Below are 26,418 nucleotides of genomic sequence, written 5' to 3'. Positions count from 1 at the left end.
TCCTCGCGGCGGCGGCGGCGGCGGGCCGCGGGCGGGGAGCGGAGCCCGGATCCCCCCGGTCGTCGGGCCGCGAGCGAATTAATTAAGTGGGGCGCGGGGGGGGAGCGAGGCGGAGGCGCGGCGGCGGCACCATGTTCCCGGGGACTGCCTGAGCCGCCCGGCCGGGCGCCGTCGCTGCCAGCCGGGCCCGGGGGCACCGCCGGGCCGCCGGGGCGCCCCCGCCGCGGAGTGTCGCGCTCGGGAGGCGGGCAGGGGATGAGGGGGCCGCGGCCGGCGGCGGCGGCGGCGGCGGCGGCGGCGGCCGGGGGCGGGCGGTGAGCGCTGCGGGGCGCTGTTGCTGTGGCTGAGATTTGGCCGCCGCCTCCCCCACCCGGCCCTGCGCCCTCCCTCTCCCTCGGCGCTCGCTCGCGGCTCGCGGCTCGCGGCTCGCGGCTCCTCTCCCCCTCGCAGCCGGTCGGGGCTGGCGCCGACCCCCGCCCCGGAGCCCTCTCCGACCCCGCGGACCGCGCTCGGGGCTGTTTTCGCGAGCAGGTGAAAATGGCCGAAAACTTGCTGGACGGACCGCCCAACCCCAAACGAGCCAAACTCAGCTCGCCCGGCTTCTCGGCGAATGACAGCACAGGTGAGGAGGGGGCCGGGCCGGGGGTAGGGGCCCCGGGGGTCGCTGTAAGCCCCACCCGGAGGTGAGTGCCCCTGGGGGACCCGAACTCAACGGAGGACCGCGCAGCCCCTTCCCCGGGACCCGCGCCGCAGAGGGGGAAGTTTGTCGGAAGACTGTCATGGGGCCCGAGTGGGGCGACACATGCCCGGGTGCGATCGGATCGCCCGGAGTTGGTGAACCCTCCTCGCGTGGAGACCGAGTGGTACTTACAGGGAGAAAAAGTAAAGTGGAGCGTGTCTGTTCTGCGTGGTGATTCCGTACGCCTCCCTCTGCCGCTGTGTGTCGACACACGCGTGGCTGTCTGGAGGGATGTCAGCGGAGGGTAGGTTTGCTAGTGAGAAAAGGAAATAGTGCAGCCGAAGGGGGACCCGAAATGTTTTCTGAATTGGTAACACATTCACAAGGCTGCGACCAGAAGACACTCCTAGCAGCAGCCAGCCTACGACTTAGAAGTTACTTGGAATGTGTTCCTTGGGAAAATGCTTAGTAGTTATTTTGAAAACTGTTGTTGCTGGTCACCTAAGTCATTCCATTTTTCACAACCCCAAACTTCGTTAGCAAGATGTCATGAAAGTTGCTGTGGAGTGTTTAATTTCACGTGTATGACTTCGGAAGAAAGTTAAATAGCAGATTCATCTGGGCTGCAGTCTCCAAGGGCGCTTGTGTTGTTTTTACAGTGTAGATATATATTAAAAAATTATGTTCAGGAATGTAGGAATTACGTTTTTTCCCAAAAAAATTTTTAGCAGGATACTGAATAAATCATTCTTTTAAGCAGCTTTCCTGGAAACTTTCTTAGGTAATCATATCAGTTACCTGAGAGAAGTATTTTAGTTTTTTGTTCATTTAATAGTGCTGGCTTCTTCTGGGCTGGTTCACTGTAGCATTATCAACTAGTTGTATTTCCTCTTTCAGAGCTCTCCTTTGCAGTAAAATAAAAACTTGTGCGCTGCTGTGAATGATTTGATTCCCAGCGCAGCTTGTGTTTCTCCACTACGGTCTTGAAGTAGCAGCATCTGAAAATCAGTTTATAATGAATGGGTCCAAATTGAATTATATTGCTGCAGCAATGCCTTCAGATTTGCAGTAGACACAGCTGTTCAGCTTGTGCATATATTTCTGGGCCTGGCCACTAGTGTTTTTATACTGGTGGTCTAAAAATCTATTTCTACTGTTGAAACAAAACTTGAATTTTGTGGCTTCAGTTTTAATACAATTCCTAGACTGTTAGTTAAAGTAGAAGTGAGAGAAACAGTTTTTTTTTAAACAAATCAGTCATAAGATTCTTGTCTGGTTGAAATAAATTTGTTAAACAGTGGGGAGGAATCAGTAAGTCTCACGATATATAAGTCACTAATAGTACTCTTTCTAAAAACTGATAAGGAGTTGAGTTTGATGTTAATTTTGTAAAATTGGCTTATCTGAAGTGAGGAATGTGGGAACAACCAAGATTTAAATGCTCTGATTTTACTGCCTGAAAAAAACTATGATTTTACTGCAGAATAGATCTCCTTTGCTTCATTAATCTTGGCATGTTTGAGTGAAAAATCTTTAATCATATGAAACGTAGATCGTACCAGACAAGTTCAGCCTTGAAGCTTGTCCTTTGAAACTGGTAACTTTTGAATGGCTTTGCAGCTTTTCTGTTGTTGAATGATGTTATTGTAGATTTTGTTTTATAAAGAAGGACAAATTAGTAACATGACACTTAACAAAAAGGCTTGTCCCACTATATACTTTCAGCTGTTTCCAAGATGGTGCCCAAAGGATTGGCTTTTGGGTAGTTCTGTTATTGGATGGTCACATATTTACTTAATGTGCTGCTAATCACAACAGAGTTTATCAGAAAGGATTTTCTACTTTTGACCACTTTTTTCCCCTTCTTTTCCAATTTTGATCCTTGTAAGACATTGGGGCTCTTTTATAAATGTGGAACAAAAAAATCAGTTTTTAACAGTTCTGTTTAAATAATCCAAAGAATAAGTTCACCATCATATTTATGTTGGGTCCTTGGTTGCACATCATCACCATCACATTATTGTGAGAGGGTCTGTTAGCATGGTGGGCCACAGAAGGGGTCATCATCGAGCATATTAAAAAAGGTAAAACCTTGTCTCCTATAACTACTAGTCTAAAACAGAGATCTTAAGGATGTATATTAAAGCCAATAAAGGACTAAAGCAATTACATTACACCAGTCAAAGGAGTGAAAGCATTTGGTTAGATGGAAAAGTGGGGAGAGACCTGGGAATAACATTCTTGAGAGAGACAGCGTCATTTTAATGAGGGGATGTGTGTTTGTGGCTTCTAGGATAAAACTGGGCCAGGCAGAGCAAGGTATGTTCCATGCTCATGTGATAAAATTTGAGGGAGGGGAGCTCTGCATGGGAAGAGCTGAAGGGTTAGGAGGAGAAGGAGGAGGCCTTGGTGGCCTGAGAAACAAGAGTGACTTGGACTGTCACGATGCAGTGCATGTCTCTGGGGACTGGCCTGTGGAGCCATCAGTGTCAGCTGAGTCCCCGGGGCGGTTGTGCGGGAGGGGCAGAATAGTATACCTGATGCTAGGGCACTTACCAACCAGGATGCTGCCTGCAGGGCGCTTGTATGTGCGTGCACTCCAGTGAGGTAAGGCGGCATCTCTGATAAATGTCATTGCCACCAGAGACAGATGGGAGAGATCAGTGCAGGCTGGGGAGGTCAGGGAAGGTTTCTGAGGAGAGCGTGCAGAGCTGATGCAGAAATAGGGAATGTACCCCAAAGGAAGGTAACAAGAGGAAGAAGGAAAAGCAGTACTTTTCACCCAACCCCAACCTTTCTTATGGAGTGGCACAGAATTTGATGGTATCAGATGTTGTTGAAGTAGCATTTTCTTGTTTTACATTGAAGGCGTAAACGCTTTTTTACAAATGTCATCTTCCTTTACTTGGCACCCTTTATGAGAAGTAGGACTTTGTGTTACCAGTGTATATTTAGTTGTGTGTTTTGGAAACTTTTTTATTTAATATGTCCAAATTAAACCAGCATATTAGTGTCTTTCAGCAGCAGGGATTCATGATTTAACAGTGTGGAACAAATAAATATCTAGGCAAGCAGTAGACTTTTTTTGGTCAGCTTTTTTGAAGCCAAATTTGCATTCAACAGGTATACTATAAAAAAGTTTTGTAGGACTGTCTTCTGAAAGTTGAACACAGGTATGTTTCATCCTGTGCTGTATAAATGTCCCTAAGCAGTTGTGATTACATTTTATACTGTGAATCCCATTAAGTGCAAGAGAAAACTATATTTAAAGAAACTTGGTGTAAATACCGTTACCAACCAAAATACCTTTTACGGCAAAATGATGACCTTTTAGGTTTACATATCGGAGTGCTTTTCTCCCCATCACCTCAGTTTGGTCCTCACAGCAAACTGTGAGGCAGGAAGGGAAGATACTGTTCCTGCCAATTCCAGGTGAGGAACCAGACTTAAGAGAGGTGATCTGCCCAAAATAACATAAAGGGTAAAAACCAGAATCAAACTTAGATCGTTAAAGTAAATCGATAAATTCATATTATAAATCTACATCCATAAACATGGAATCTACTTCAGTCATGGACCCGGGAGACTACAGTACTTAGCAAGTTTCAGTAGCATAACTCCAGCAAGTGAATTAAGTCCCGGTAGGGAAAGTTTGTCAGCAGCTATGGAACAGGAGAGTGTTCTTCCTATTAGGGGCCTGGGGTAGGAGCTCCCCCCTCCCTCTCATTCTGGTGCAGCAGGGTGTTATCCAAGGCCTATACTGGTCCTACGTTCTTGTTTATTGCAGTGGGTAATTGAGGACCAGTTAGGTTATTTCATCTCTTTACTAAGTTCTGGCTAACTAGGAAACGTGAGTTTTTGTAGAGACTTCTAGGGCTTTTCATGACTTTGCTTAGCTTTTACTTAGTAGAAAAGTAGGGATTTTTGAATAACTGTGAGAGCAGTGAGAACAGTGGCCTCATTTGAAGTTCCTTGGGGATGGCAGGTAAGTATGAATCCCACCAAGGGAGCCTTCACAGTAGAGCAAAAGATTGAGAATCATTGCTGTTTAAAGCTTGAATTTGATTCTGTAATTCTCAAACATAATTGAGAATGGCTTGTAAAGGGACTTAGGCTTAATCCTACTATTGGAAGTTGATGCTTACATTGTTAGCCTGTATTTTTACAACTTCTAACTTGTGCCATTGTATTGATAGTTGTGTAACAAAGTGATTATTTGGGGCTACATAAGTGCCAGCTTTGTGTTTTTACTTAATGTGTTTGAAAACAAAATAGTTTAAAATGATTTTGCCAAAGTATGCCTTCCCGTGTTAAGATGAAATGTTCCTTGTTGCGAGTTTTGAAGATTAGAAAAGCTTGCTTTAAGCCATTTTAGTTCTTGGGGTAACATTAGTCAGGACACTACCTCTTTATCTCATTCAAACCAGCATTTCAAGTATATTCCAAGGGCACGTGAAGAGATGTTGCTCAACAGAGGTTTTGTGCTCAGAAGAAATTGGGCATAGCCAAGGCACTTTCTTGCGGGCCCTCCCAGCCTTAGTTTGCTGATGGGCTGTGAGGCTTGGAGAGAGGGGCTTGCAGTTTGCACCATTCCCAAATACATGGGTCATCAAGCTTTTTCTGTAATGGGTCAGAGGACATAATTTCAGATTTGCAGGCCACATGGTCTCTGCTGCAGCTAACTCAGTGCTGCCATTTTGACGTGAAAGCAGCTCTGGACAGTATGTACACAGATGTGCGCAGCTGTGTGCCGGTAAAACTAGCAAAACTCTCATTACAAAAACCGGCAGCCAGGGCTTCCCTGGTGGCGCAGTGGTTGAGAGTCTGCCTGCTAATGCAGGGGACACGGGTTCGAGCCCTGGTCTGGGAGGATCCCACATGCCGTGGAGCAACTAGGCCCGTGAGCCACAACTACTACTGAGCCTGCGCGTCTGGGGCCTGTGCTTGGCAACAAGAGAGGCCGCGATAGTGAGAGGCCCGCGCACCGCGATGAGGAGTGGCCCCCGCTTGCCGCAACTAGAGAAAGCCCTCGCACAGAAACGAAGACCCAACACGGCCAAAAATAAAAAAAAAATAAATTAAAAAAAAAACAATTCTGTACATATTTAAAAAAAAAACAAACAAACCGGCAGCCAGGTGGTTTGGCCCTCATGCTGCAGTTTGTGACCCTGATGTAATGTGGGACTGGTGCTCTGAGGATCCTCAGTTTCCTCATCTGTGAAAAAGAGAGGATGACCATCCCCATCTCCAAGGGTGATGGGTGAAGGTGGAATGAGATGCTGTGTGAGAAGTGCCTGGTCTGGAGTGAGTGCTCAGTGCCTGGTGCCAGCACCGTCCTGACAGGGGAGAGCGGGTGCACCCTGGTAGCCATGTTTGCTGATGGTTCTGGAAACAGTAGTAGCCATGTATGCGTGTCCACACAGGCGCACAAGCAGGCAGATCTTTTTGTAGTGTAGCACATTCAGTATATAGCCAGGAGTTCTTTAATCAATACTATTGATTTTTGCCTCCATTTTCAATTGTATTTTTTTTGTAGGAACACAATGGCCATGAAATTTTAAAATTGCAAAAACTTAAGCAGTATGGTATGTTCTGAAAATTCTTAATAATTTTGAAGTGTATTTCATGGACTGTTTAAGCAGCAAACAAATATGTGATTCTGTTTCTTTACTGTGTATATTACAGTTCAGTCTGAGGTACCCCTTATGCAGTAGCAGTGTACAAAGGATTCTGGTGATGCCTTCAAGTAGCTTAGAACTGTGTTGACAAAGATAAGACATAGAGGCAAAACTTGAGAAAAGAATATAAAATGTAATCAAGTGCCCAAATGCATGAGTCAGAAAGGGCAATTGAAGAAGGCTTCATTTATTCACCCAGTGTTTACTGAATGCTCCATGTGCATAAGCCCAGGGCTGGGTGTCCAAGTGCTGGTGGCACCTGAGGCAGGGCCTTAGTGCTCCTGTTCTGTGGTGCCCCCCTGGGCTTCTCTCACTGAGCCAGAGCAAGGAGCCAGGCGGTTGGGGAAGTCTGCTGGGTTTCTGTGCCTTCTGTGTGTTGGGAAAAGCACTCTGGCTACTCAGAGAGTTTCGTCTCCATGGGTGTGATCTCAGCCCATGGCTTGCATCTAGTCCTCTCAGGTTGTCCCAGATGGTCTCTCAGAAGCTCTCAGACTCCTGGCCATGCCCTCTGGTTTCCAGCAAATGTGCCCAGTGTTCCCTGAGCCCACTCTGAGGCCTTTCCTTAGTGGCGCGTCCCTCATCAGAAGACTGTCCCATGCCTGATGGGCTCCCCTGGTCTGCTGTGGCATCCACAGCTCTTGCATAAATTGGGGGAAGGGATGCCATACTTTCCCAATTCAGTCTGAGCTTAGCTTTCAGGATTGTCACATTGCAGCAAGTCATTGATGCAGGAAGTCAGTGCTTGCACCAGTGTCTGTTGGGGGCTTTTGCGTGTTCACCTTTCTGTGGGGGCTGTGATTTGCTGACAGTAGTGCCGGAAAAGAGCCATGTGCAAGGTTGCCCAGCTCGAGCTTTGACTTGAAGAGATGTGAATCACAGATTGGGGTGGGAGGGTATCTTTAGGAAAGGCATGGAAGTAAGCAAAAGTGGCTTTTTTTTTCCCCCCCGCAAGTTCTTAGACAATATGCAGGATGTTGCTGACTTTGAAAAATCTGCCTTCAGGGTGTTTTCTTGTTCTAATTTTGGGAAGTAAGGCTATTTTTGAGCTCTACGTCTAGAAGTCAAATTCCTTTCTTTTAAAACCTTATCCTTAGAAAGACCTTGGATATCATCCCATGTAACGTTTTCCCCCATGTTTCATTTCCATTAATCAAAAGAATATTTAGTTGAACCATCACTAAGAATAGTAAAATCTAATGCTGAAGAAATTTTCACTTGGTTAAACCCGACTTTCCTATTTCTAGATGTCCCGTCTGCTGCTGTTTGAAGATCTCTTAATTTGCCAGTCTTTCTAATACACCTGTGTATATAGTAGGTGTTTCCTAATAGTTGTAGCTGTTTAACGGGATTATACAATTCTGTTGTAAAGCAAAATCTTTTTTTTTAGATTTATTTTAATTAATTAATTTATTTTTGGCTGCATTGGGTCATTGTGGCTGTGCGCAGGCTTTCTCTAGTTGCGGTAAGCGGGGGCTGCTCTTTGTTGCGGTGTGCAGGCTTCTCATTGCGGTAGCTTCTGTTGCGGAGCACGGGCTCTAGGCGCATGGGCTTCAGTAGTTGTGGCTCGCAGGCTCAGTAGTTGTGGTGCCTGGGTTCAGTTGCTCCGCGGCATTTGGGATCTTCCCGGACCAGGGCTCGAACCCATCTCCCCTGCATTGGCAGGTGGATTCTTAACCACTGCGCCACCAAGGAAGTCCCGCAAAATATTTTTATATTTCAAAAGCTTCCCTTTGCACTGCCCCCAAATATTTTGAATTTTCCTTATAAAAACTGTACCATCTATATGTGTTTTAATTTTGTACTTAGAATAACCAATGAAATAGCAAGAAAAATAAGCTACTGTTTCTTATGATAGCCTGTAGAGTGAGGCTTGAACAATATTTGAATAAAGTGGGTTTTGGTATTTGATAACAAACTGAATGATAACACTCAGGAACTATAGAAATATATCAAATAATTGGGGTTTGCTTTGACAGTTATGGACTGTATGCGTTTGACCCAGTTCCTTTGGATTAAAATATTTTGAGTGTTTGTCACTTGATTAAAAGTAGAACCTTCTAACCATGACTCAGAGTTGAAGGAAATGTCAGAGCTTTTTATACTGGGATACAGGTAGTGAGGAAGGAGCCTGGCCTCCACTCAGTGGACACTGGATCTCAGCTTCCAGCTCATCAGCTCTGTGCCTTGAGCCAGTGACTTTACATTAGAACTTCGTTGGGGAGGGTGGGTCTCATCTCTAAAAGGGATTTTTTTCCCCCCTAGAATTTTCCATTTCTTCTCACTTTGGTTAGCTTTGTATATTGGGCTCCTGTGGTTCCTGGCATATAGCCGGTTGCAGCGGCTAGTATTATTGTATCATTGTGTGGCAAAGTACTAGACGTCACCTACCCTTGGGCTGGTAAGGATAGGGCTGATGTAGGTGAGGAGTCTGACCCAGAACCAGATCCATGGGCATTTCTTGCTGAGTACACAGGAAGATGCTTCCCCTTCCTGTTCCACATAGAGCACCAGGGCTGGTGCAGTCTCAGTACCAGCTTGCAAAGGAATGAATTAGAGGCGGAGATTCAGGAATCCCACAAAATGGGTAGGAGTTTGACACACTTTACTCAGTCTGTGTTTGAAGTTAAAAAATGTTCTTTATTGGAAAATTGAAGTCTAAACGGAACTGTTTTTCCCGTATTGTTTCAGAACAGGGACTTGATTTAGGTTAGGACTTAGTGAAAAAGGTGAACATGGAGAAGCTATAAAAATGGTCTTTCTTTTTTAAAGAACAGAGTTAGGGGAGAAAATGGCCTTTGAATCGCTATCCAGTTTAGTCAGGTTAATTGGTTGAAAGAAAGAGCAGTGAAATTTAATTTCCTCTTTGATTCAGCTACCACTGACCTTGAAAGGAATGGATTCAGCTCCTCCCTGTATTGTGGGGATTTTCTCTTTCTACAGATTCTATAATAGGAAGTTGCTTCAGTTGGAGTTTACTGTTTTTCCAGTCTCCTAGATATTTTAGGTGTGGTGATTTATGGATTTTGCTAGTAAAAATCGCCCCATGGTGGACAAAGAATTTTTGCCCCTAACATTAAATCTTATTTATATTTTATTTAATCAGTAATTTTTATTGAAAGTAACAAGGCATAAAGTATTGATAGATTTTTGTGTTATTTTGGTTGTGCCTTTACTGCTCTTGGGATTGGTTTTTGTTTGAAGAGCACAACCCGCCCAGAGTTGAACTTCTCTTTTAAAAATCTCTGAGAAAATCATATTGAAAGATAATTCAGTGTTTTAGCTCACACTGGTGACTTTCTCAATCTCTGAAAGTTAAGGAAAAACGGGTTCCTTCTCAATGGTAAGAGTGAGTTTGGACATTTCCTTTGTTTGAAACGCTAGTGTTCTCCTGATACTAAGTGCAGTTGAACTTTCTGTGATGATGGCCATGTTCTAGACCCACACTCCCAGTACTGGATCCTCTAGGCCCTTGTGGCTAGTGAGTACTTGAACTGTTACCAATGTGAGTCAGGAACTACATTTTAAATTTTATTTAATTGTAATTAATGTAAATGTTAACAGCCACATGTGGCTATTGGCTGCTGTGTTGGACAGCACAGCCCTGAGTACATTTACTTACCTCATTTGTCTAGAGTGTTCTTTAAGATATTTATGACCTAAAGGGCAAAGTCCCTTTAAAGGGACCAACTTGTAAAGATGGAAAGCATTTTCAAAAATACTCATCGGTTTAGATTTAGGATTTTTCAGTCATGTAGAAAATATTTGTTACACTGTGATGGCAGTCCTGGAGATCTAGTGGTGGGGACACAGGAAGTCCAGGGTCTGCCTTCATGGGAGACAGCTATAGTCAGCTGTGACCGAGTACCTTGGAGAGGAGGTCCATGATTGGGGCATAGGACAGAGTCTTTTCTTAAGGGTCTTAGAAGGCCTTCTGGGGGAGGTGACTGAGACCTGAGGATGAACAGGAGTCGGGGTGAGGTGCTATTCCAGGCATAGGGAACAGCATAAACAGCAAGTGTGGAGGTCTGGAGGTACACACTTTTGAGCGCGTAAACTTTTTGCAAAAAGTCAGTTTTGTTTTTGTTTTACATTCAACAGTCTACCATTTAGAGGCAGCGTGGTCTTGCCTCTTAGATGTGGACACTGCTGGTGTTGTTCTGTGCTGAGAAGTCGGGTGGGCCTGAGCTCTAGTCTCAACTCTACCACTATTTATCCATTCTTTTATTCAACAAATATTAAAACGCTTATATAATTCAAATTCTTTATATGTGCTTATTATGTGTGGGACACTCCTAGGCTGTGGTGATATCAGTGGGGGCCCCATGTTCTTGGAACTCAGAGTGCAGTGGTGTGGGCAGGCAGTCCAGCAGTCCCACCAATGCCTGTCTATTTGCGAACTGAAATCAGTGTTGTGATGGGAAGGAACCAGATGCTTCAGGCTGGGTGGTCAGGGAAACTTCTTAGAGGAAGGGCACTGGAGCTCATTGCAGAACAAACTAGCAGGGGGAGTCAGGCTGGGTAAGTCATGGAGAGCCTGCAGTGTCTGACCAGGGAGTCTAGACCATCCTTTTAGAGCTTAAAAAACAATACAAAATTTTAGAAGCCCATCACATCCAGGGTAATTGGAGGAAGTGACTGTGATTTGTTCTCCAGAGGCTATATCATCTTTTTCCAAGGTATATTTTTCCATATAAGTTCACACCTGCAGGGAGAGTTGACAACTGCCTTCTCTCTCCCCAAACCCTGTTTGTGGGAGGAAAAAGACCCCACAAAAAGGAGCTTAAGAATCAGAAGAACTACAGTTGACCCTTGAACAGTGTGGGGGATAGGGGTGCCAACCTTCCCTGCAGTCAAAAATCCACATATAACTTGCCCTCTGTATACCGATTTCTCCATATTTGTGGGACTTCCCTATGCGGTTCCTCTGTATCCACAATTCCACATCCTCAGATTCAACCAACCACATATCATGTAGTACTATGGTATTTACTATTGAAAAAAAAAAATCTGTGTATAAGTGGACCTGTGCAGTTCAAACCCTTGTTCAAGGGTCAGCTGTAGTGTTCTTATTTAAGGTATTAGGAAATTTTTGTACCAACAGGTGATTCTTCTTTAAAAAGTTTTTTTTTTTTTAATTCTTTTGACTGGGTGATGAGTTCATAGGGTTCCAAAAAGTACAAAAGACTTTAGTGAAAAGCCTTCCTTTCCTGTTTACGGAGTCAACCAGTTCCCCTCCCCACAGGCAACTAGTGTTTCTTGTATATCATGCTAGACATATGCTGTGTATGTAAGCACATGCCGTCTCTCTTTACTCCTTCTTCCCAAAGTGACATGTTATATATGTTGTTCCACTATAGGTGCATTTCAGACTGATAAATATCTCAGAGCTATAAGAAGTATTAATATTTGAAGAGCAGGCTTCATTCTAAAAATCCTTTTTTTTTTTTTTAAATGGTAAAATGTTTTGGTGCTGTACTTAAATAACACAGAATGATTTTTGTGTTTTTGCTACACTTTTTAAATAGGAAGAATTGAAGTTCTAAAAAGTAATTTCATCTTGAAGAGTATTAGAGGTTTTGTTACTGTCATCATGTTGCACATCATGCAACCATGGTTCACACCAAAGTTCTGTTTATGGTTTCCCAGCTTCTGGAAAAGATTCTTTAAACCTGTGGTTTTTATTAACCACCTTATTAGTTGACATACAAATGTCTGTAGCTTAACAACCTACTTGTACGCCAAGTACAATAGATAAGGTAAAAATCAATCTGTTGCTTGGTAGGACTTCTAAGAATATTCATATTAATTCCAGACCTTTTTATTAATTTAGGTAATTAATCTAGATATTGCAGAACACTAAAGGTGACCCAGAAGTCCTTCAGAAGAGGAGTAGCTGAGTCCTTTGCCATTGTAAATCTGGGGAGGGAGAGTGATGGGTATTTAAGATGGAAGATAAGTTTGAGAATCATTAAATAAAAAGTCAGGATGGAGAACAGAAATGATAATTAGATCCTTTTTAGAGGTAAAAAGATATATACTAATGTGTCCATCGGGTATTTTCAGAAGGAAATCCCTGAAAATTGTTTTCCTTGGGAGTGGGGGGCTGGGGGCTCTCCACTTTCACTTTATAGTCTTCCAAATGCTTTTTAAAAAAACATAAATATTAAAAAAATAAATAAATAAATAAATATATTATTTTTAAAACAAAAAACTGGGCTTCCCTGAAGGCACAGTGGTTGAGAGTCTGCCTGCCAATGCAGGGGACATGGGTTCGAGCCCTGGTCCGGGAGGATCCCACATGCCGTGGAGCAGCTGGGCCTGTGTGCCACAACTGCTGAGTGCACGTGCCACAACTACTGAGCCTGCGCACCACAACTGCTGAGGCCCACGCGCCTGGAGCCCGTGCTCCGCAACAAGAGAGGCCACTGCAGTGAGGGGCCCACGCACTGCAATGAAGAGTGTCCCCCGCTCGCCGCAACTAGAGAAGACCCGAGTGCAGCAACGAAGACCCGATGCAGCCAAAAATAAATTAAATAAATAAATAATAAATTTAAAAATTAAAAAAAAAGAAAGAAAAACTAGTTTAAAAGTAAATCAGATCCACAGTAAAACATCTTTAGTATTTGTGGTTAGAGGAATCTGTTAAATGGTGAGAACTGGAGTTTTGGGTAATTCCTGTTGCAAAACCTTTAGACCTTTAGCAAGAATGATTTGAACAAAGTGTAAATTAACTTAGAGGTGTCGTCCAAAGATGGGAGAATATGATTGTGTGTTAGTGTGGTGTCCAGTCATCACTTCCTTTGTCACAAGCTCTGATTTTTAACAGAATCTTTTTTTTTTTGAAACATCTTTATTGGAGTATAATTGCTTTACAATGTTGTGTTAGTTTCTGCTGTATAACAAAGTGAATCAGCTATATGTATACATATATCACCATATCCCCTCCCTCTTGCACCTCCCTCCCATCCTCGCTATCCCGCACCTCTAGGTGGTCGCAGAGCACCGAGCTGATCTCCCTGTGCTATGCAGTTGCTTCCCACTAGCTAGCTGTTTACATTTGGTAGTGTATATATGTCAGTGCTACTCTCTCACTTCGTCCCAGCTTACCCTCCCCCCTCCCCGTGTCCTCAAGTCCATTCTCTACATCTGCATCTTTATTCCTGTCCTGCCCCTAGGTTCATCAGAACCATTTTTGTTTTAGATTCCATATATATGTGTTAGCATATGGTATTTGTTTTTCTCTCTCTGACTTACTTCACTCTGTATGACAGACTCTAGGTCCATCCACCTCACTACAAATAACTCAATTTCATTTCTTTTTATGGCTGAATAATATTCCATTGTATATATGTGCCACATCTTCTTTATCCATTCATCTGTTGATGGACATTTAGGTGGGTTCCATGTCCTAGCTATTGTAAATAGTGCTGCAGTGAACATTGTGGTACATGTCTCTTTTTGAATTATGGTTTTCTCAGGGTATATGCCCAGTAGTGGGTAACAGAATCCTTTTATTAGAGGTTTCTTCATTGATGTGCTGGAAGCTACAAGACCTGACAGCCAACTAATGTTTCTCCAAGTACATTGAAATAATGTCAGCTTTCCTGACGCGAGCAACATGTACCTTACTACTGCGTTGGGTACAAAATATGATATGTAGATTGTCACATTTCTTTAGGAAAAAAATAGTATTTTTGAAAAATCCTTCTTTAAAGTGCTTTTTATTTTCCTGCCTTTTAAGCTCATTTGAATATTAAAAATATTTTAAACTAGTATTGAACCCATTTCAGATTTCATCCTCAAACGTAAACACTCCAGCTGGAGCCAGGAGCATCTGGAAGCATTCCAGGTATTATCACCTGGGCTGAAGCTAATCACCTGGGCCCGGACACCCCAGGGGCTGCCTTTTAAAAATCAATTTCTTTAATTACTTAAACAGGAAGTTCACTCACATGGTTCAAAAATCAGAGGACACAAAGCTGTAGAGTGAGAGCCCCCCTCCTTCCCTGTGCTCTCCTCCATGGTTTATCTCTTCAAGCAGACAGCCTATTCTTAGCTCCCTTGCCCCCTTCCTGCCTTCTTCTTACTGGAGGCAGCATACTGTCCACGTGGTTACATACCTGTACACAGCAGCACATGGAGAGCTTTCTTATTATCTCTTTCTGTAGTTGCTAGTTTTGTTACGTGAGGTGTGCCATGATTGATTTAATCTGTTTCCAATCTTGACCCCTCACAAACAGTGCTTTAATGAATAGCTCTGCACAGTTATGTGTATATCTATAGAACAGATTCCTAAAAATGGAATTAATGATTAAAAGGAATATGCATTTGTAATTTTGATCATATCATCAGACTGTCCTCCAAGAGCTTGTGTGTTGGTGGATCCTTAAAGCTTCAAAAGCAGCACACTTAAACCCAGCATAGACATCACTGGATATTTTGTATGTTAGTTATTAATATAGTTGATAAATACTCAAGTTATTCTTCCGCTTGTGATTCTCTATCATTTTGTACCTCTCAGTTGCTTGTGATTTATCTGTAATCTAATGGCATACTTTTTTTTTTTTCCTTTAAGACTTAATTTTCTTAGAGCACTTTCAGGTTCACAGCAAAACTGAAGGGAAGGTACAGAGATTTCCTATCTATACTCCTTGCCCCCACACATGCACAGCCTCCCCATTATCAGCATCCCCCACCAGAGTGGTACATTTGATACGGTTGATAAACCTACATTGATGCATCGTAATTATCCCGAGTGCATAGTTTACCTTAGGGTTCACTCTTGGTTTGGTACATTCTCTGTGTTTGGACAAATGTACAATGGCATTTATCCATCATTGTAATATCACACAGTGTATTTTCACTGCCCTAAAAATCCCCTGTATTCCTCCTATTTCTCCCCCAGCTCCCTGCCCCCCCCTCAAAAAAAGCAGACTCCTGGCAATTGTTGATTATTTTTACTATCTCCATAGTTTTGCCTTTTCCAGAATGTCATATAATTGAAATCATGTAGTATTTAGTCTTTTCAGATTGCCTTCTTTCACTTAGTAACGTGTATTTCAGATTCCTCCATGTCTTTTCATGGCCTGATACTCATTTCTTTTTAGTGCTGAATAATATTTCATTGTCTGGATGTTGGTGTACTATCTGGACTTCATGCATTCATTTTCTGTTGTGGGTTCTCTGATAGCCCACACACTTCCATATGTTGTACACTGACACCTCTGTGTCCAGAAGAAGGTCTTTCCCCTTCTTCCTGACTTGGTGTTGCTGCCTGCCAGCTACAGCTCCCAGCATTTGGGCCAGGGGACCTGGTCTCTGGCTGTCTGCTTGCCTGTACTTACACTGTGGCCAGGTAGTCTGAGGTGGCCCAGCACCTGGGGTTAGGGTGCAGAGGTTGAATCCTAGCTCAGCCCCCACATTCCTCCTCCTCTAGGACTTTTAGTTGGGTTGCAGGGTGGCTAGGCAGTGCCTCCTGGGTCCCAGTGCCCTTCTCAGCCGTGATGGTGGAGAACAGTGAGCCCCTTTCTACTCCAAACCACCTGGTTGTGTTTCGGGGCTGCTGGGTGGTTTATGGTTGGTTTAGTGGTGGTTGCTGCTGTGACAGTACCTTCTTTCCCACTTTTGTCCCAGGGAGGCTTTTCTCCTCCCTTCAGGGCTGAGGGAGGCAGCACACAAACCACACTCAGGAAACTTTAAATTGTCCTAGCTCTCTGAGAATGGCATCTCCCGGGAACCTCTAAGTGAGTCACATGAGGATAGGAGGCTGGCTGCAATTCCAGGACTCTCCTGATTTAGGATCCAGTGTGACAGAGAACTTCCACTCAGGGCTGTCTTATAATCCTTTTATTCAAGTTTCAAGTGAGCCTAGTCTGCTGTGCACAGAACGAAGGCCTGAGAGCCGGGACTTGCTCCCACTGAGGAAGGCCTGGGAGGAGGTGGGTTGCCCAGCCAACCCCACTTTGACTCTTAAGCAGATAGTGATCTTGAGGAAGGACATATTTTTTTTGTTCAATGTAAAATCACTGTTTAGAATAAAATAAAACCCCATTCTATACTAATTTATGTATCTGCATAAAAGAAGCCTTAATCACAGAAGGTTTTAGAAAGAATTTGCTTTTAATTATTTCCTAATAATTGTTGTAAAAAAAATAATAGATGTCTTTTAGGAACTTGATTAAATGCCTAGATAAAGTTTATTTGTAATGGCATAAATGCCAATAAAACAGTGCCTTTTCCTTTAAAAAAAATTTAATTCTCCATTGTTGGAGAGTTGTTCCATTATTTATTTGCATAATCTCCAAGAATTTTCAAAGCAAAGTAAGCTTTAATTGTAGTAGAATCGTCAGATTATTAGGGCTTTACCTTACAGAAAAGATGATTGTTGGCACGAACCCTGTACCAGGCATAGGGTGCCAGTCCTTGATGTGTGTGTATCGTTCAGTCCTCATAGCAACTTTGGAAGATGGGACAGTGATAGTGATAATAATGACTAATACTTATTGAGCCCTTACTGCATGACAGGCTAAGTGCTGTATACACATTGTGTGATTTAATTCCTTCATCAGTGATCCTAGGGGCAGGTACTGTTTTCATTTCCAGTTTAGATCTGAGGAAGCACACATAGGAGGGAGGAGTGAGTGATAGAGATGGACCTGAATTAAGCTCTGGCAGGGTACTTTTCTCACTACCCCAGACTGTGCTTCATGTGTTGTCAGTATCTAATTAGTATATATTAATAAATGCACTGAAGAGACCTAGAATGGTCTCCAGGTCATCTAAGACTTATAACCCTGTGAAAATGTCTACCATTCTATGGATTCCTCATCTTTAGATGTGAGCTGTTTCAGGATGCATTACCCTTTTTGGGTCAAGTTTTTTTGTATCCAGTTTTGACTCAGGAATTAAAAATTCTTCTTATAAAGTTTTCCAGGGTTGATAAGTAAAAGTGCTCAGCTTTTGAAAGATTTAAGAGAAGCATTTAAGTAGTCATGGTTATAGTGCAAGTAATGCCAAAGAAAATGTAGAGAAATTCTGAAAAAACTCTAAAGAAAGCAGACCTTTTTCACAGGGAATAAAGACTGCAGATAGAAATAGGGATGAGTGGAGAAGAGAGGATATCTGTGGGAGGGGAGTTTCATGCTCAGAAGTAGAGAAACATGAACACAAAACAGCATCTAAACTCTTACGTAGTTTATTTCTAACACTACCATCTCTCGTTCTCCGTCATGCCATTTAATCCTTGCATCTACCATAGGATAGAGGGTCATTGATGCTGAGGTGTAGCCAGAGAGTGAAATAGACGTGGCTGGTTTTCTGGAAGATAGGCAGCAGGAAAGAGGTGTAAAGAGAACGATGAGTAGAACAATGTAACATTTCAAGAAAATTCATTGTTGAATTTTGTTCTTTGTTTCTATTTTAGGAAAGTAGTAATAGATGCTAAGATTACTACTTGATATCTTTGGCTAGACAAGTAACTTGTTAAAATTGATATTGTGTATCATCTGTAACTGGCACTCTGTAATTCATTCTCTCATTCAGCATGCAGATGTTTGTTGAGGGCCTTCTATATGCTAAGCATTGTATGGCAGGCGCTGGGTAGACAGGATCCCTGCTTTCGAGGTACTTACAGCCTCATGAGTTGTAACAAGAAGTTGATCATATGATTTTAAGATTCATTCATTATGTCTGTAGAGTGTGGAAAAGTTCATACTTCTGGCCGATACGAGGTGTGATAAACTGGTTTGTACACTTTTTTTTTTTTTTTTAAAGACTTTTTTTTTTTTAAAGGAATTCCTTTATTTTTATTATTTATTTATTTATTTATTTATTTTTGGCTGTGTTGGGTCTTCGTTTCTGTGCAAGGGCTTTCTCTAGTTGCGGCAAGCGGGGGCCACTCTTCATCGCGGTGCGCGGGCCTCTCACTATCGCAGCCTCTCTTGTTGCGGAGCACAAGCTCCAGATGCGCAGGCTCAGTAGTTGTGGCTCACGGGCCCAGTTGCTCCGTGGCATGTGGGATCTTCCCAGGCCAGGGCTCGAACCCGTGTCCCCTGCATTAGCAGGCAGATTCTCAACCACTGCGCCACCAGGGAAGCCCTGGTTTGTACACGTTTTGAGAGAAAAATCAGTTCTGCCAATACAGAGAATTTGGGGCTCCAAATGCAATTCAAAGGAGAAAATAAGGTATTATGACAGAAAGAGAAGAATTTAGAAAACCTGAGGGAAGATGTGTTTTCTAGATGGTTTGTTTAGCTGTTGCATTTGAAAAAAGTCTTTCAAACAAAACTGTTTTCGGATGTTATTGACTGGACAGGTTGAGTCAGTCACTTGCCTGGTATTTGATTTTGTAAAATGAAAAGCTTTTTTCAGCCTACCTGATAGTAGTTCATTCCTTGTTTAAGGTGAAATGCTGACTTCTGATCGTGATGCATAAGAATGGGTCTTGCAGCATGTGTGTCAGTGTTTGGTGTGACCGTCCCCTGGACCAAGGTCTCTGTGTGTGGTCTAGGAGGGAAAGGCCCCTCGTGGTTGCGTGTGATGAAGACCTTCCGTTCCTGAGGTGGGCCAAGTTTGGTTGACTTTCTCCTTCCTAAGCTGCTGCTGTGGGCACCCCATCCTTGCCTGAGTGTGATAGAGACTGGGGAGCTCGTAGCTTCTTTTCTCAGGTCAGCTTAATTGAAAGGGGCTCTCGGGCAGGTCTCTGTGAGACCTGGCAGAGACCAGGGGAGGGAAGAGGTTCAGCCCCGCCCCCCCTAAGTGCCTTCAAACCAAGAAGAGTCATTTGTGGTTCCTCAGGGAGCTGGTGACTGGAGGGTGACCCCCCCAAATGTGTATGTTCTATCTCGAGTTCCTGGGTGCAGCCAGGAAGCCCCCGAAGAGAGGATTCCTGTTCCCAGCGGTGGCAGTGTGACAGGCTGTCTGCTGTTCGCTGTGTGACGGAGCTCGTCTTCTGCTAAGGGTGAACCCCTGGAAAGTGGGGTGTCCTCGAATCTCGTTCAGCCTCAGCTTTGCTCTCTCCTGGGTCCGTCCCCCGGTGACTTGGTGGAGAGAGAGGAATTTACCTGGGATTGGAAGTGGTGGCGCTCAATCCTGAATTTTAGGAACTTCCGATGATTCAGATTGGTATTACCCAACCTGTGTGTTGGGACACTTGGTGTGTAGAAAGCACAGCTGTGTTATGTTGCAACAGCCTGGCTTTCCTGCTTCGCTCTCTTTTATCAATGTTTTGTTTTGAACTAGAGAACAGGAGAAAGTAATGGTGAGAAAAAGGGTGATGGTGTGGGTATGGATGTGCCTTCCTCAAGCCCTACACAACCCCTTTGTTAAAAGAGCCATACGTCATATATGTGGTTGTAGACAGGTTCATACGAGTTGGACTGCACAGGTGAGGACATAGCAGAATTTGTCAACCCTTTCTGAGCCCAAACAGCTGTGAGATGTGCTTGGACTGAAACAGGATGAGAAAAAGTGGTTAAGGTGGACAAATTGTGGCAGACCAATAAAAACCAAAACCAAAAGTGAGCACAAGCAGATATAATGCCTGCTACAAACGTAAAAAGTGCATGTGCATTTGGACTAGAACAAGACTAAACCATTAAAGAAAATCAGTCAATTGGAGAATGGCAGCACGCTGGGTGAATTTTTAAAGGTAAGAAAGTTTTTGTGCAGGATAGAATAAAATAACCAGTATCTGTGGCACAGAGCACTCCTTTCCTGCTTTCATCGTGTAGCCCTGGGGTACCATTGTCCCTGTTTTACAGTTGAGGGAATTAAGGCACAGAGATTAAGCAGTTTGCCCAAAGACACAGGGCTAATTGATTCAGACAGGATTTGAACTCCTATGTTCCACTGGTGAGTGTTGTTTTTGCATTTCCGTTTCCGATTCCAGTTCCTACACTGGACTAGAGACCATGTTCTTCTGCATTTACCTGCTCTTGTCCTGGCCTGTCTGCCCTCTCCTAGGAAAAGTGCTTTGGGACTCTTGGAAGAGTCAGTCAGGGGAGCGTCAGCGGGTTGTTCCAAGCTTTACGTGTACAATATTAGTAGCCCAGTCTCTTCTTCTGGTTTATAGTGCTTGACACCTAATTTCCTCCCCGGCAGATAGGGAGGAAACATGATCTCTATCATAACGACTTCCATTTTCTAGTTTAAATGAGTTTCATTTTCACGTTCATAGATTAAGAAGCAATACATTAAGCACACACATACATTGACTTCTTTTTTTTTTTTTAATTTATTTTTGGCTGCGTTGGGTCTTTGTTGCTGCGCATGGGCTTTTCTCTAGTTGCAGTGAACGGGGGCTACTCTTCGTTGTGGCATACGGGCTTCTCGTTGCGGTGGCTTTTCTTGTTGCAGAGCACAGACTCTAGGCACAGGGGCTTCAGTAGTTGTGGCACGCGGGCTCTAGAGCGCAGGCTCAGTAGTTGTGACGCACAGGCTCAGTTGCTCCACGGCATGTGGGATATTCCCAGACCAGGGCTCGAACGCGTGTCCTCTGCATTGGCAGGCGGATTCTTAACCACTGCGCCACCAGGGAAGTCACTGATTTCTTTTTTTTTTTATGAGATTATTGAGTAAAAATGTGTATACATGTGGACAGAACCTGGAAGGCAACAAACAGAAATGTTAGTTATGTTGGAGTGTTGTTTTCATTTGTTCTTACTTTATTTCATGTGGTCTTTGTGTCTGGAGATCTTAGTGAATCTCCAGGTTCAGGACAATACAATAGCATAAAAGCTGTGGAATGGAACCCACAAAGCCACCTGGAAACACAGGAGCTGGGCTGTCGCCAGCAGCACGCCCTGGTCAGTGGTTCTCTCAGAGGTGTTTGCTGTATCCAGGAGTCGAGTCCTGTTGTCTCTTCATAGTTAAGTGTCCTGTAATCGTGAGGAAGCAACCCCAAATTGAGGGGCATTCTACAAAACAGCTGACCTACCCTCCTCAGAAATCTCAGAGTTATGAAAGACAAAGTGTGAGGAACCTTTCTAGAATAAAGGAGAAGACAAAGACATGACAACTAAGTACGCTGGGATCCAGAATCAGATTTTGGATCAGGAAAAATAAGTGTGATAAAGGGCATTTTGGGAAACAACTGGCCAGATCTGAGTAAGGGCAATCAGTATATTAAGTGTTGTATCAATGTTAAATTTCCTGAATTTTATAAATGTATTGCGCTGTGTAAAGGGTGTTCTCAGGAGGCACACAGTAAAGTACTTGGGAGGAAGGGCTCATGGTGTCTGCAGCTACTCTCACAGGTTCTACAAAACAGAGTATGTGTATATGCACTTGCAAGGAGTATCTAGTCCCTTACAGTCAGGCAGGAAGAAATGGGTATGTGTTCGAGGTGGTTTATGAGGCATGTATGTACAGAGAACTCAGGAGGCTGAAAAGGAACTGGTCAGTTCTGCAGGGGCAGCCTACAGAAAGTCTTCATAGTCACTGTTTAATCTGAGGGAGGGCTGGACGTGGGGTTTTCTAGACTGAGAGAGAGCGCACCCAGAAAAAAGATTGCTAATACATGTGCTGGCTCACGGTATTGTGGCTGGAAGGTAGGAGGTGCATCAGGAGGTGCCTGGGAAAGAAGGGCTGGAAAGTGGGCAGGGGCCACCTACTGATGTGCCGTGTGAAGGAGTTTGAACTTCATAGACATGATGGAGATAAGATGCCTTCAGCTGCAAGTTACCTTAAACTCCAGCTAGAATGGCTTAAATGATAGGAAATGTATTTTCTCTCATTACGAGAAGTCTGAAGATGGGGAGGCTTCCAGAGTTGGATAATTTAGCCTAGAGGTGGCTTCATGAACCCAGGTGCTTGTATTTTTTTCTGCAGCCATCCTTAGTGTGTGAACAGCGTCTCCTCTCCTGGTTGAAGAGGGTTGCCACAGTCCCATGATGAAATCCAGTGAGGAAAAGAGAGATCTTTTTCTGAGCATCCCTTACCATTAGGAAGGAAAACCTTTTCCAGAACTGTCTTGGCTGACTTGCCTTCAGTTCCCTTAGCTGGGATTGTGTCACCTGGAAGGGGGAAGGTGATTGTGGCGGTTCTTGCTCCTTGCCTGAGAAGGTGTTGCCCTTCCTAAAAGGAACATCCCGGCCAGCCAGCCGAGGAGGTTGTTGGGGGAAGCAGTCAGAAGGGTTTGCGCCATGGAGAAAAAGATGTTCAGTTTTCTAAAAGTGGGTGGTGGGAGGGGGGAGAGGCTTTTAAAAATTCTTTAGAAAGCCACATGGACACATCACCCCACCATTTTACCATTACGACTCTTATTTTTGGCATATTACTTTCCAGCTACTGCCCACATGCACGTACTTTAGTTCTAATCTTACTCTGTGTGCTATTTTGCGTACAATTTCCATTTGCATGTTTTTACATAACATACATTTTCCTGTATTTGTACAGTCTTCATAATTATTTTAATAGATGTATAGTGTTTTATAGTATTATACAGCAATTTATCAAACCTTTGTTATTGGATAACAGTAATAATAATAGCTAATACTTTCTGAACACTTAGCATCCACAGGCACTGTTTAAGTGCTTTACATTTGTTAATTCATTTACTCCTCACAACAACCCTATGAGGTGTAGTAGCCATTATCACTCCCAGTTTCTAGATAGGGAAACTGAGGCACAGAAACTCTAACTTAACCAAGGTCCCACAGCTGGTAAGTGGGGAGCAAGAAGCAGAGCTGGCATTCAAATGGTGGCAGTATGGGTCTAGAGTTGTAATAACCACTAGGTTAAACTACCTCTGGGTATTGTTTGCATTTGTTTTGATGTTACAGGTAATTCTATGATGAATGTATTTGTACATATCTTGTCCTTTGTACTTGCATGTATAGCCAGGTTGTTGTGGGTTGGACAGTGCTTGGTCAGTGAGGAACTAGAGATGACATATATAGGCCACATTAGAGAAGTGTTACTTTGAGAGAGACTGGAAAAAAGGAGTTGCTTTAATTTTCATGCTTGATTACTAGGAAGGATGGTCTATTTTGTTTACTGTTTTATCTTCCTTTGTGATACTTACCTGCTTATGTCCATTGTGCATTTATTCTTGGGATTCAGTGTGCTTAGAATCTTTCTGTAAATCTTAACCCTTTCTGTATAATTCAAGTATTTTTTAAGCTCCTATTTTCTTTTACTTTCAATTATTTTTAGTTTCTATGTATGTCTTTATTTTCATTTCCTGTAGCTTCAGCACTTTGAGAAATCTCATTTTCTGTTAAGGTTGGGGTTTTTTGATAATTTACCTTTCAAATATGTAATCACTTAAGGCTAGGCTTTAATTTCCTCAAATTACTATTCGTCTAACCTGATGCCCAATTACTATTTTACACACATAAGTTCTTGTAAAGCATTTTAACATCCTAATTCAGTGAACTACTTAAATTTCCATTGTTTTCCTTTAATTTGTATATCTGCATTTGCCGTATACTACACTATTTAATTATTGTTTTAGAATATATGATAAAATCTATCATTTTACATAGCCTTCCTCTTATCTCTGTTTAACTTTCCCTTCTTCAGAATTTGAAAAATATTCTTCCTGTTTTATTTTCCCAAATGAACTTTCAGATCATTTTGACGTTACCGTTAAGACGTGCTAGTGTTCCACGTTAAACGCCCCTTTAGGTTAAGATCATAGTAACATATGACAGTTGGAGAGCTATTATGGTTGCTTAGTTTCTCATTTCCGTTTCTGTTTAATTTCTAGATTTTGGATCATTGTTTGACTTGGAAAATGATCTTCCCGATGAGCTGATCCCCAATGGAGGAGAATTAGGCCTTTTAAACAGTGGGAACCTTGTTCCAGATGCTGCTTCCAAACATAAACAACTGTCAGAGCTTCTGCGAGGAGGCAGCAGCTCTAGTATCAACCCAGGAATAGGAAATGTGAGCGCCAGCAGCCCCGTGCAACAAGGCCTCGGAGCCCAGGCCCAGGGGCAGCCGAACAGTGCGAACATGGCCAGTCTGGGTGCCATGGGCAAGAGCCCTCTGAACCAGGGAGATTCTTCAGCCCCCAGCCTGCCCAAACAGGCAGCCAGCACCTCTGGGCCCACTCCCCCTGCTTCCCAAGCACTGAATCCGCAAGCACAAAAGCAAGTGGGGCTGGTGACCAGCAGCCCTGCCACGTCACAGACGGGACCTGGGATCTGCATGAATGCTAATTTTAACCAGACCCACCCAGGCCTCCTCAATAGTAACTCTGGCCATAGTTTAATGAACCCGGCCCAGCAAGGGCAGGCGCAAGTCATGAATGGATCTCTTGGGGCTGCTGGCAGAGGAAGGGGAGCTGGAATGCCATACGCTACTCCGGCCATGCAGGGGGCCGCGAGCAGCGTGCTGGCTGAGACGTTAACTCAAGTTTCACCGCAAATGGCCAGTCATGCAGGACTGAACACAGCGCAAGCCGGAGGCATGAGCAAGGTAAGTGAGCTTCGGTGCTTTGAATTCTTCCTACTAACCAGGGGCACATTCCTGTCCTCCTTTAGGCTTTCCTCCTGCCCCTCCCACATGGAAGAGACAGATTTGGTATTTAGTGCCCTTCTTTCCAGGATACAGATCTCTGCCCCATGCCTTTAAAGTGGGAATTGTTGAAGAAACCAGCGGTAGGCTAGCTTGCATGTCAGACAGTTGAAACTTAGGGAATGAGTTTGGACTGATAACCAGTTTTCAGCCTCTGAGGAGAATGTGTGGAAATAGAACCACATGGTTGAAAGAGGCAGCTTCTGCTGGGAATCAGCTTTTTGTTGCATCAGTGAATCCGGTAAAGGCTCTTTACCTTCACTTCACGCAGCCGAGCAAGTCGTTAACTCTTCATGCCCTTCCCTTTTTACAACCAACTGGTGAAGTGTCTTTTGTCACAGTCTCCGTTTTACCAACAAAGAAGCTGGGTTCCAAGCTGGTCAGCTACCTGCTGTGGTTAACAGGGAAGAGATAACATGGCAGAGCCAGGGGGCAGCATGGGGCCTCGGGTCCCAGAGGAAACTCAGAGCAAGGGTTTTCAAAGTGGGGTCCCCAAACCAGCAGCATCAGCATCACCTGGGAGCTTGTTAGAAGTGCAAAGCTACTGACTCCAGATGGTGTGACGCCTGTGCGGGGTTGAGAGCTCTGCTCCAGGGAAAGGCCTTGCAACTGGTGTGTCGTGTAGGAACTGAATGTGGAGAACAGGGAAGGCAGATGCCAGGGTAGATAGGAGACCACTGGGAAAGCGAGAGCTGACAAGGGAAAGAGCGCGGGCTGATCCCACTGGAGCGCCAAACACCGAGATGCACTGAGAAAAGGCTTCTCAGCTACAGCCACCAGTGCACCTGTTTCAGGCAGTATTTGGTACAGCAGATTCCAGAACAGTAAAACAGTTTGGCCTGTTCTTTGGATTTGATTATTCCCAAATAAGGGAAAGGGAGAGATCACAGTAGAGCACAGTTTCCCCACAAGGTTGATGCGAGCATTAGGTGACAGCTGTGAACCCTGTGACTGGCTTAGATAAGAAGAGGAATTTTTTTTTCACTTAAGTAAAGGTGAAGTAATTCCAAACGTTAAAATTGCATTTATCTCTTTTGAAGTGTTATTAAGGGGGAATATGAACTTAATTTTTAGTTGTCCCTGGCATTTGAAGAGGGGTCTGTGTGTGAATGTGCCTTTCGGAGTTGGGTTGAGAAAAGATTTCTGTGGGCTTAAGGTTCATGGATAGATTGATGTTTGTTCCTTCCTAATTCACTCATCACTCTTGTCCACGCTGCCCAGTTACAAAAAACTGTTTTGGAGAATTTAAGTCACATGGCAAAAGTAGACATAGGACTCCTGAGTAATCTTAAAAATTATTGAGGGTCCCAAGGAGACTTCTTTAAAACGTGGATATATCTGTCCATATTAGCCACATTAGATACTAAAACAGAATTTTAAAACACAAGCACACATTCCGTTAGCCGTTAAGTATAGTGATATCACATGTCACAGAGCCTCTGGAAAACTCCTCTGTGTTCTTGTAAGGGAATGAGAGCAAAAAAGGCAAATAATGTCTAAGTATTATATGAAAATAGTTTTGACCCCTGAAAGGGACTG

The 26,418-nt window shown here is 43.6% G+C and overlaps 1 protein-coding gene across 2 annotated transcripts in view; it reads left to right on the top strand.

Moving 5' to 3' along the window:
* The first annotated feature begins 327 nt into the window (after nt 1-327).
* Nucleotides 328-26,418, top strand: part of CREBBP (CREB binding protein) — a 129,563-nt gene continuing 103,472 nt past the window's right edge. The window contains exons 1-2 of one of the 2 annotated variants that reach the window (XM_059898588.1): nt 328-622; nt 24,068-24,780. In XM_059898588.1, coding sequence (XP_059754571.1) covers nt 538-622; nt 24,068-24,780 — 798 coding nt within the window. In that variant the 5' untranslated portion in view covers nt 328-537. The remainder of the gene's footprint in view (nt 623-24,067; nt 24,781-26,418) is intronic. The other variant, XM_059898589.1, reaches the window with a different exon arrangement.

This window comes from Balaenoptera ricei, chromosome 15 (assembly GCF_028023285.1).
Source record: "Balaenoptera ricei isolate mBalRic1 chromosome 15, mBalRic1.hap2, whole genome shotgun sequence".
Taxonomy (NCBI): domain Eukaryota; kingdom Metazoa; phylum Chordata; class Mammalia; order Artiodactyla; family Balaenopteridae; genus Balaenoptera; species Balaenoptera ricei.
This window is presented reverse-complemented; position numbering and strand designations above follow the sequence as displayed.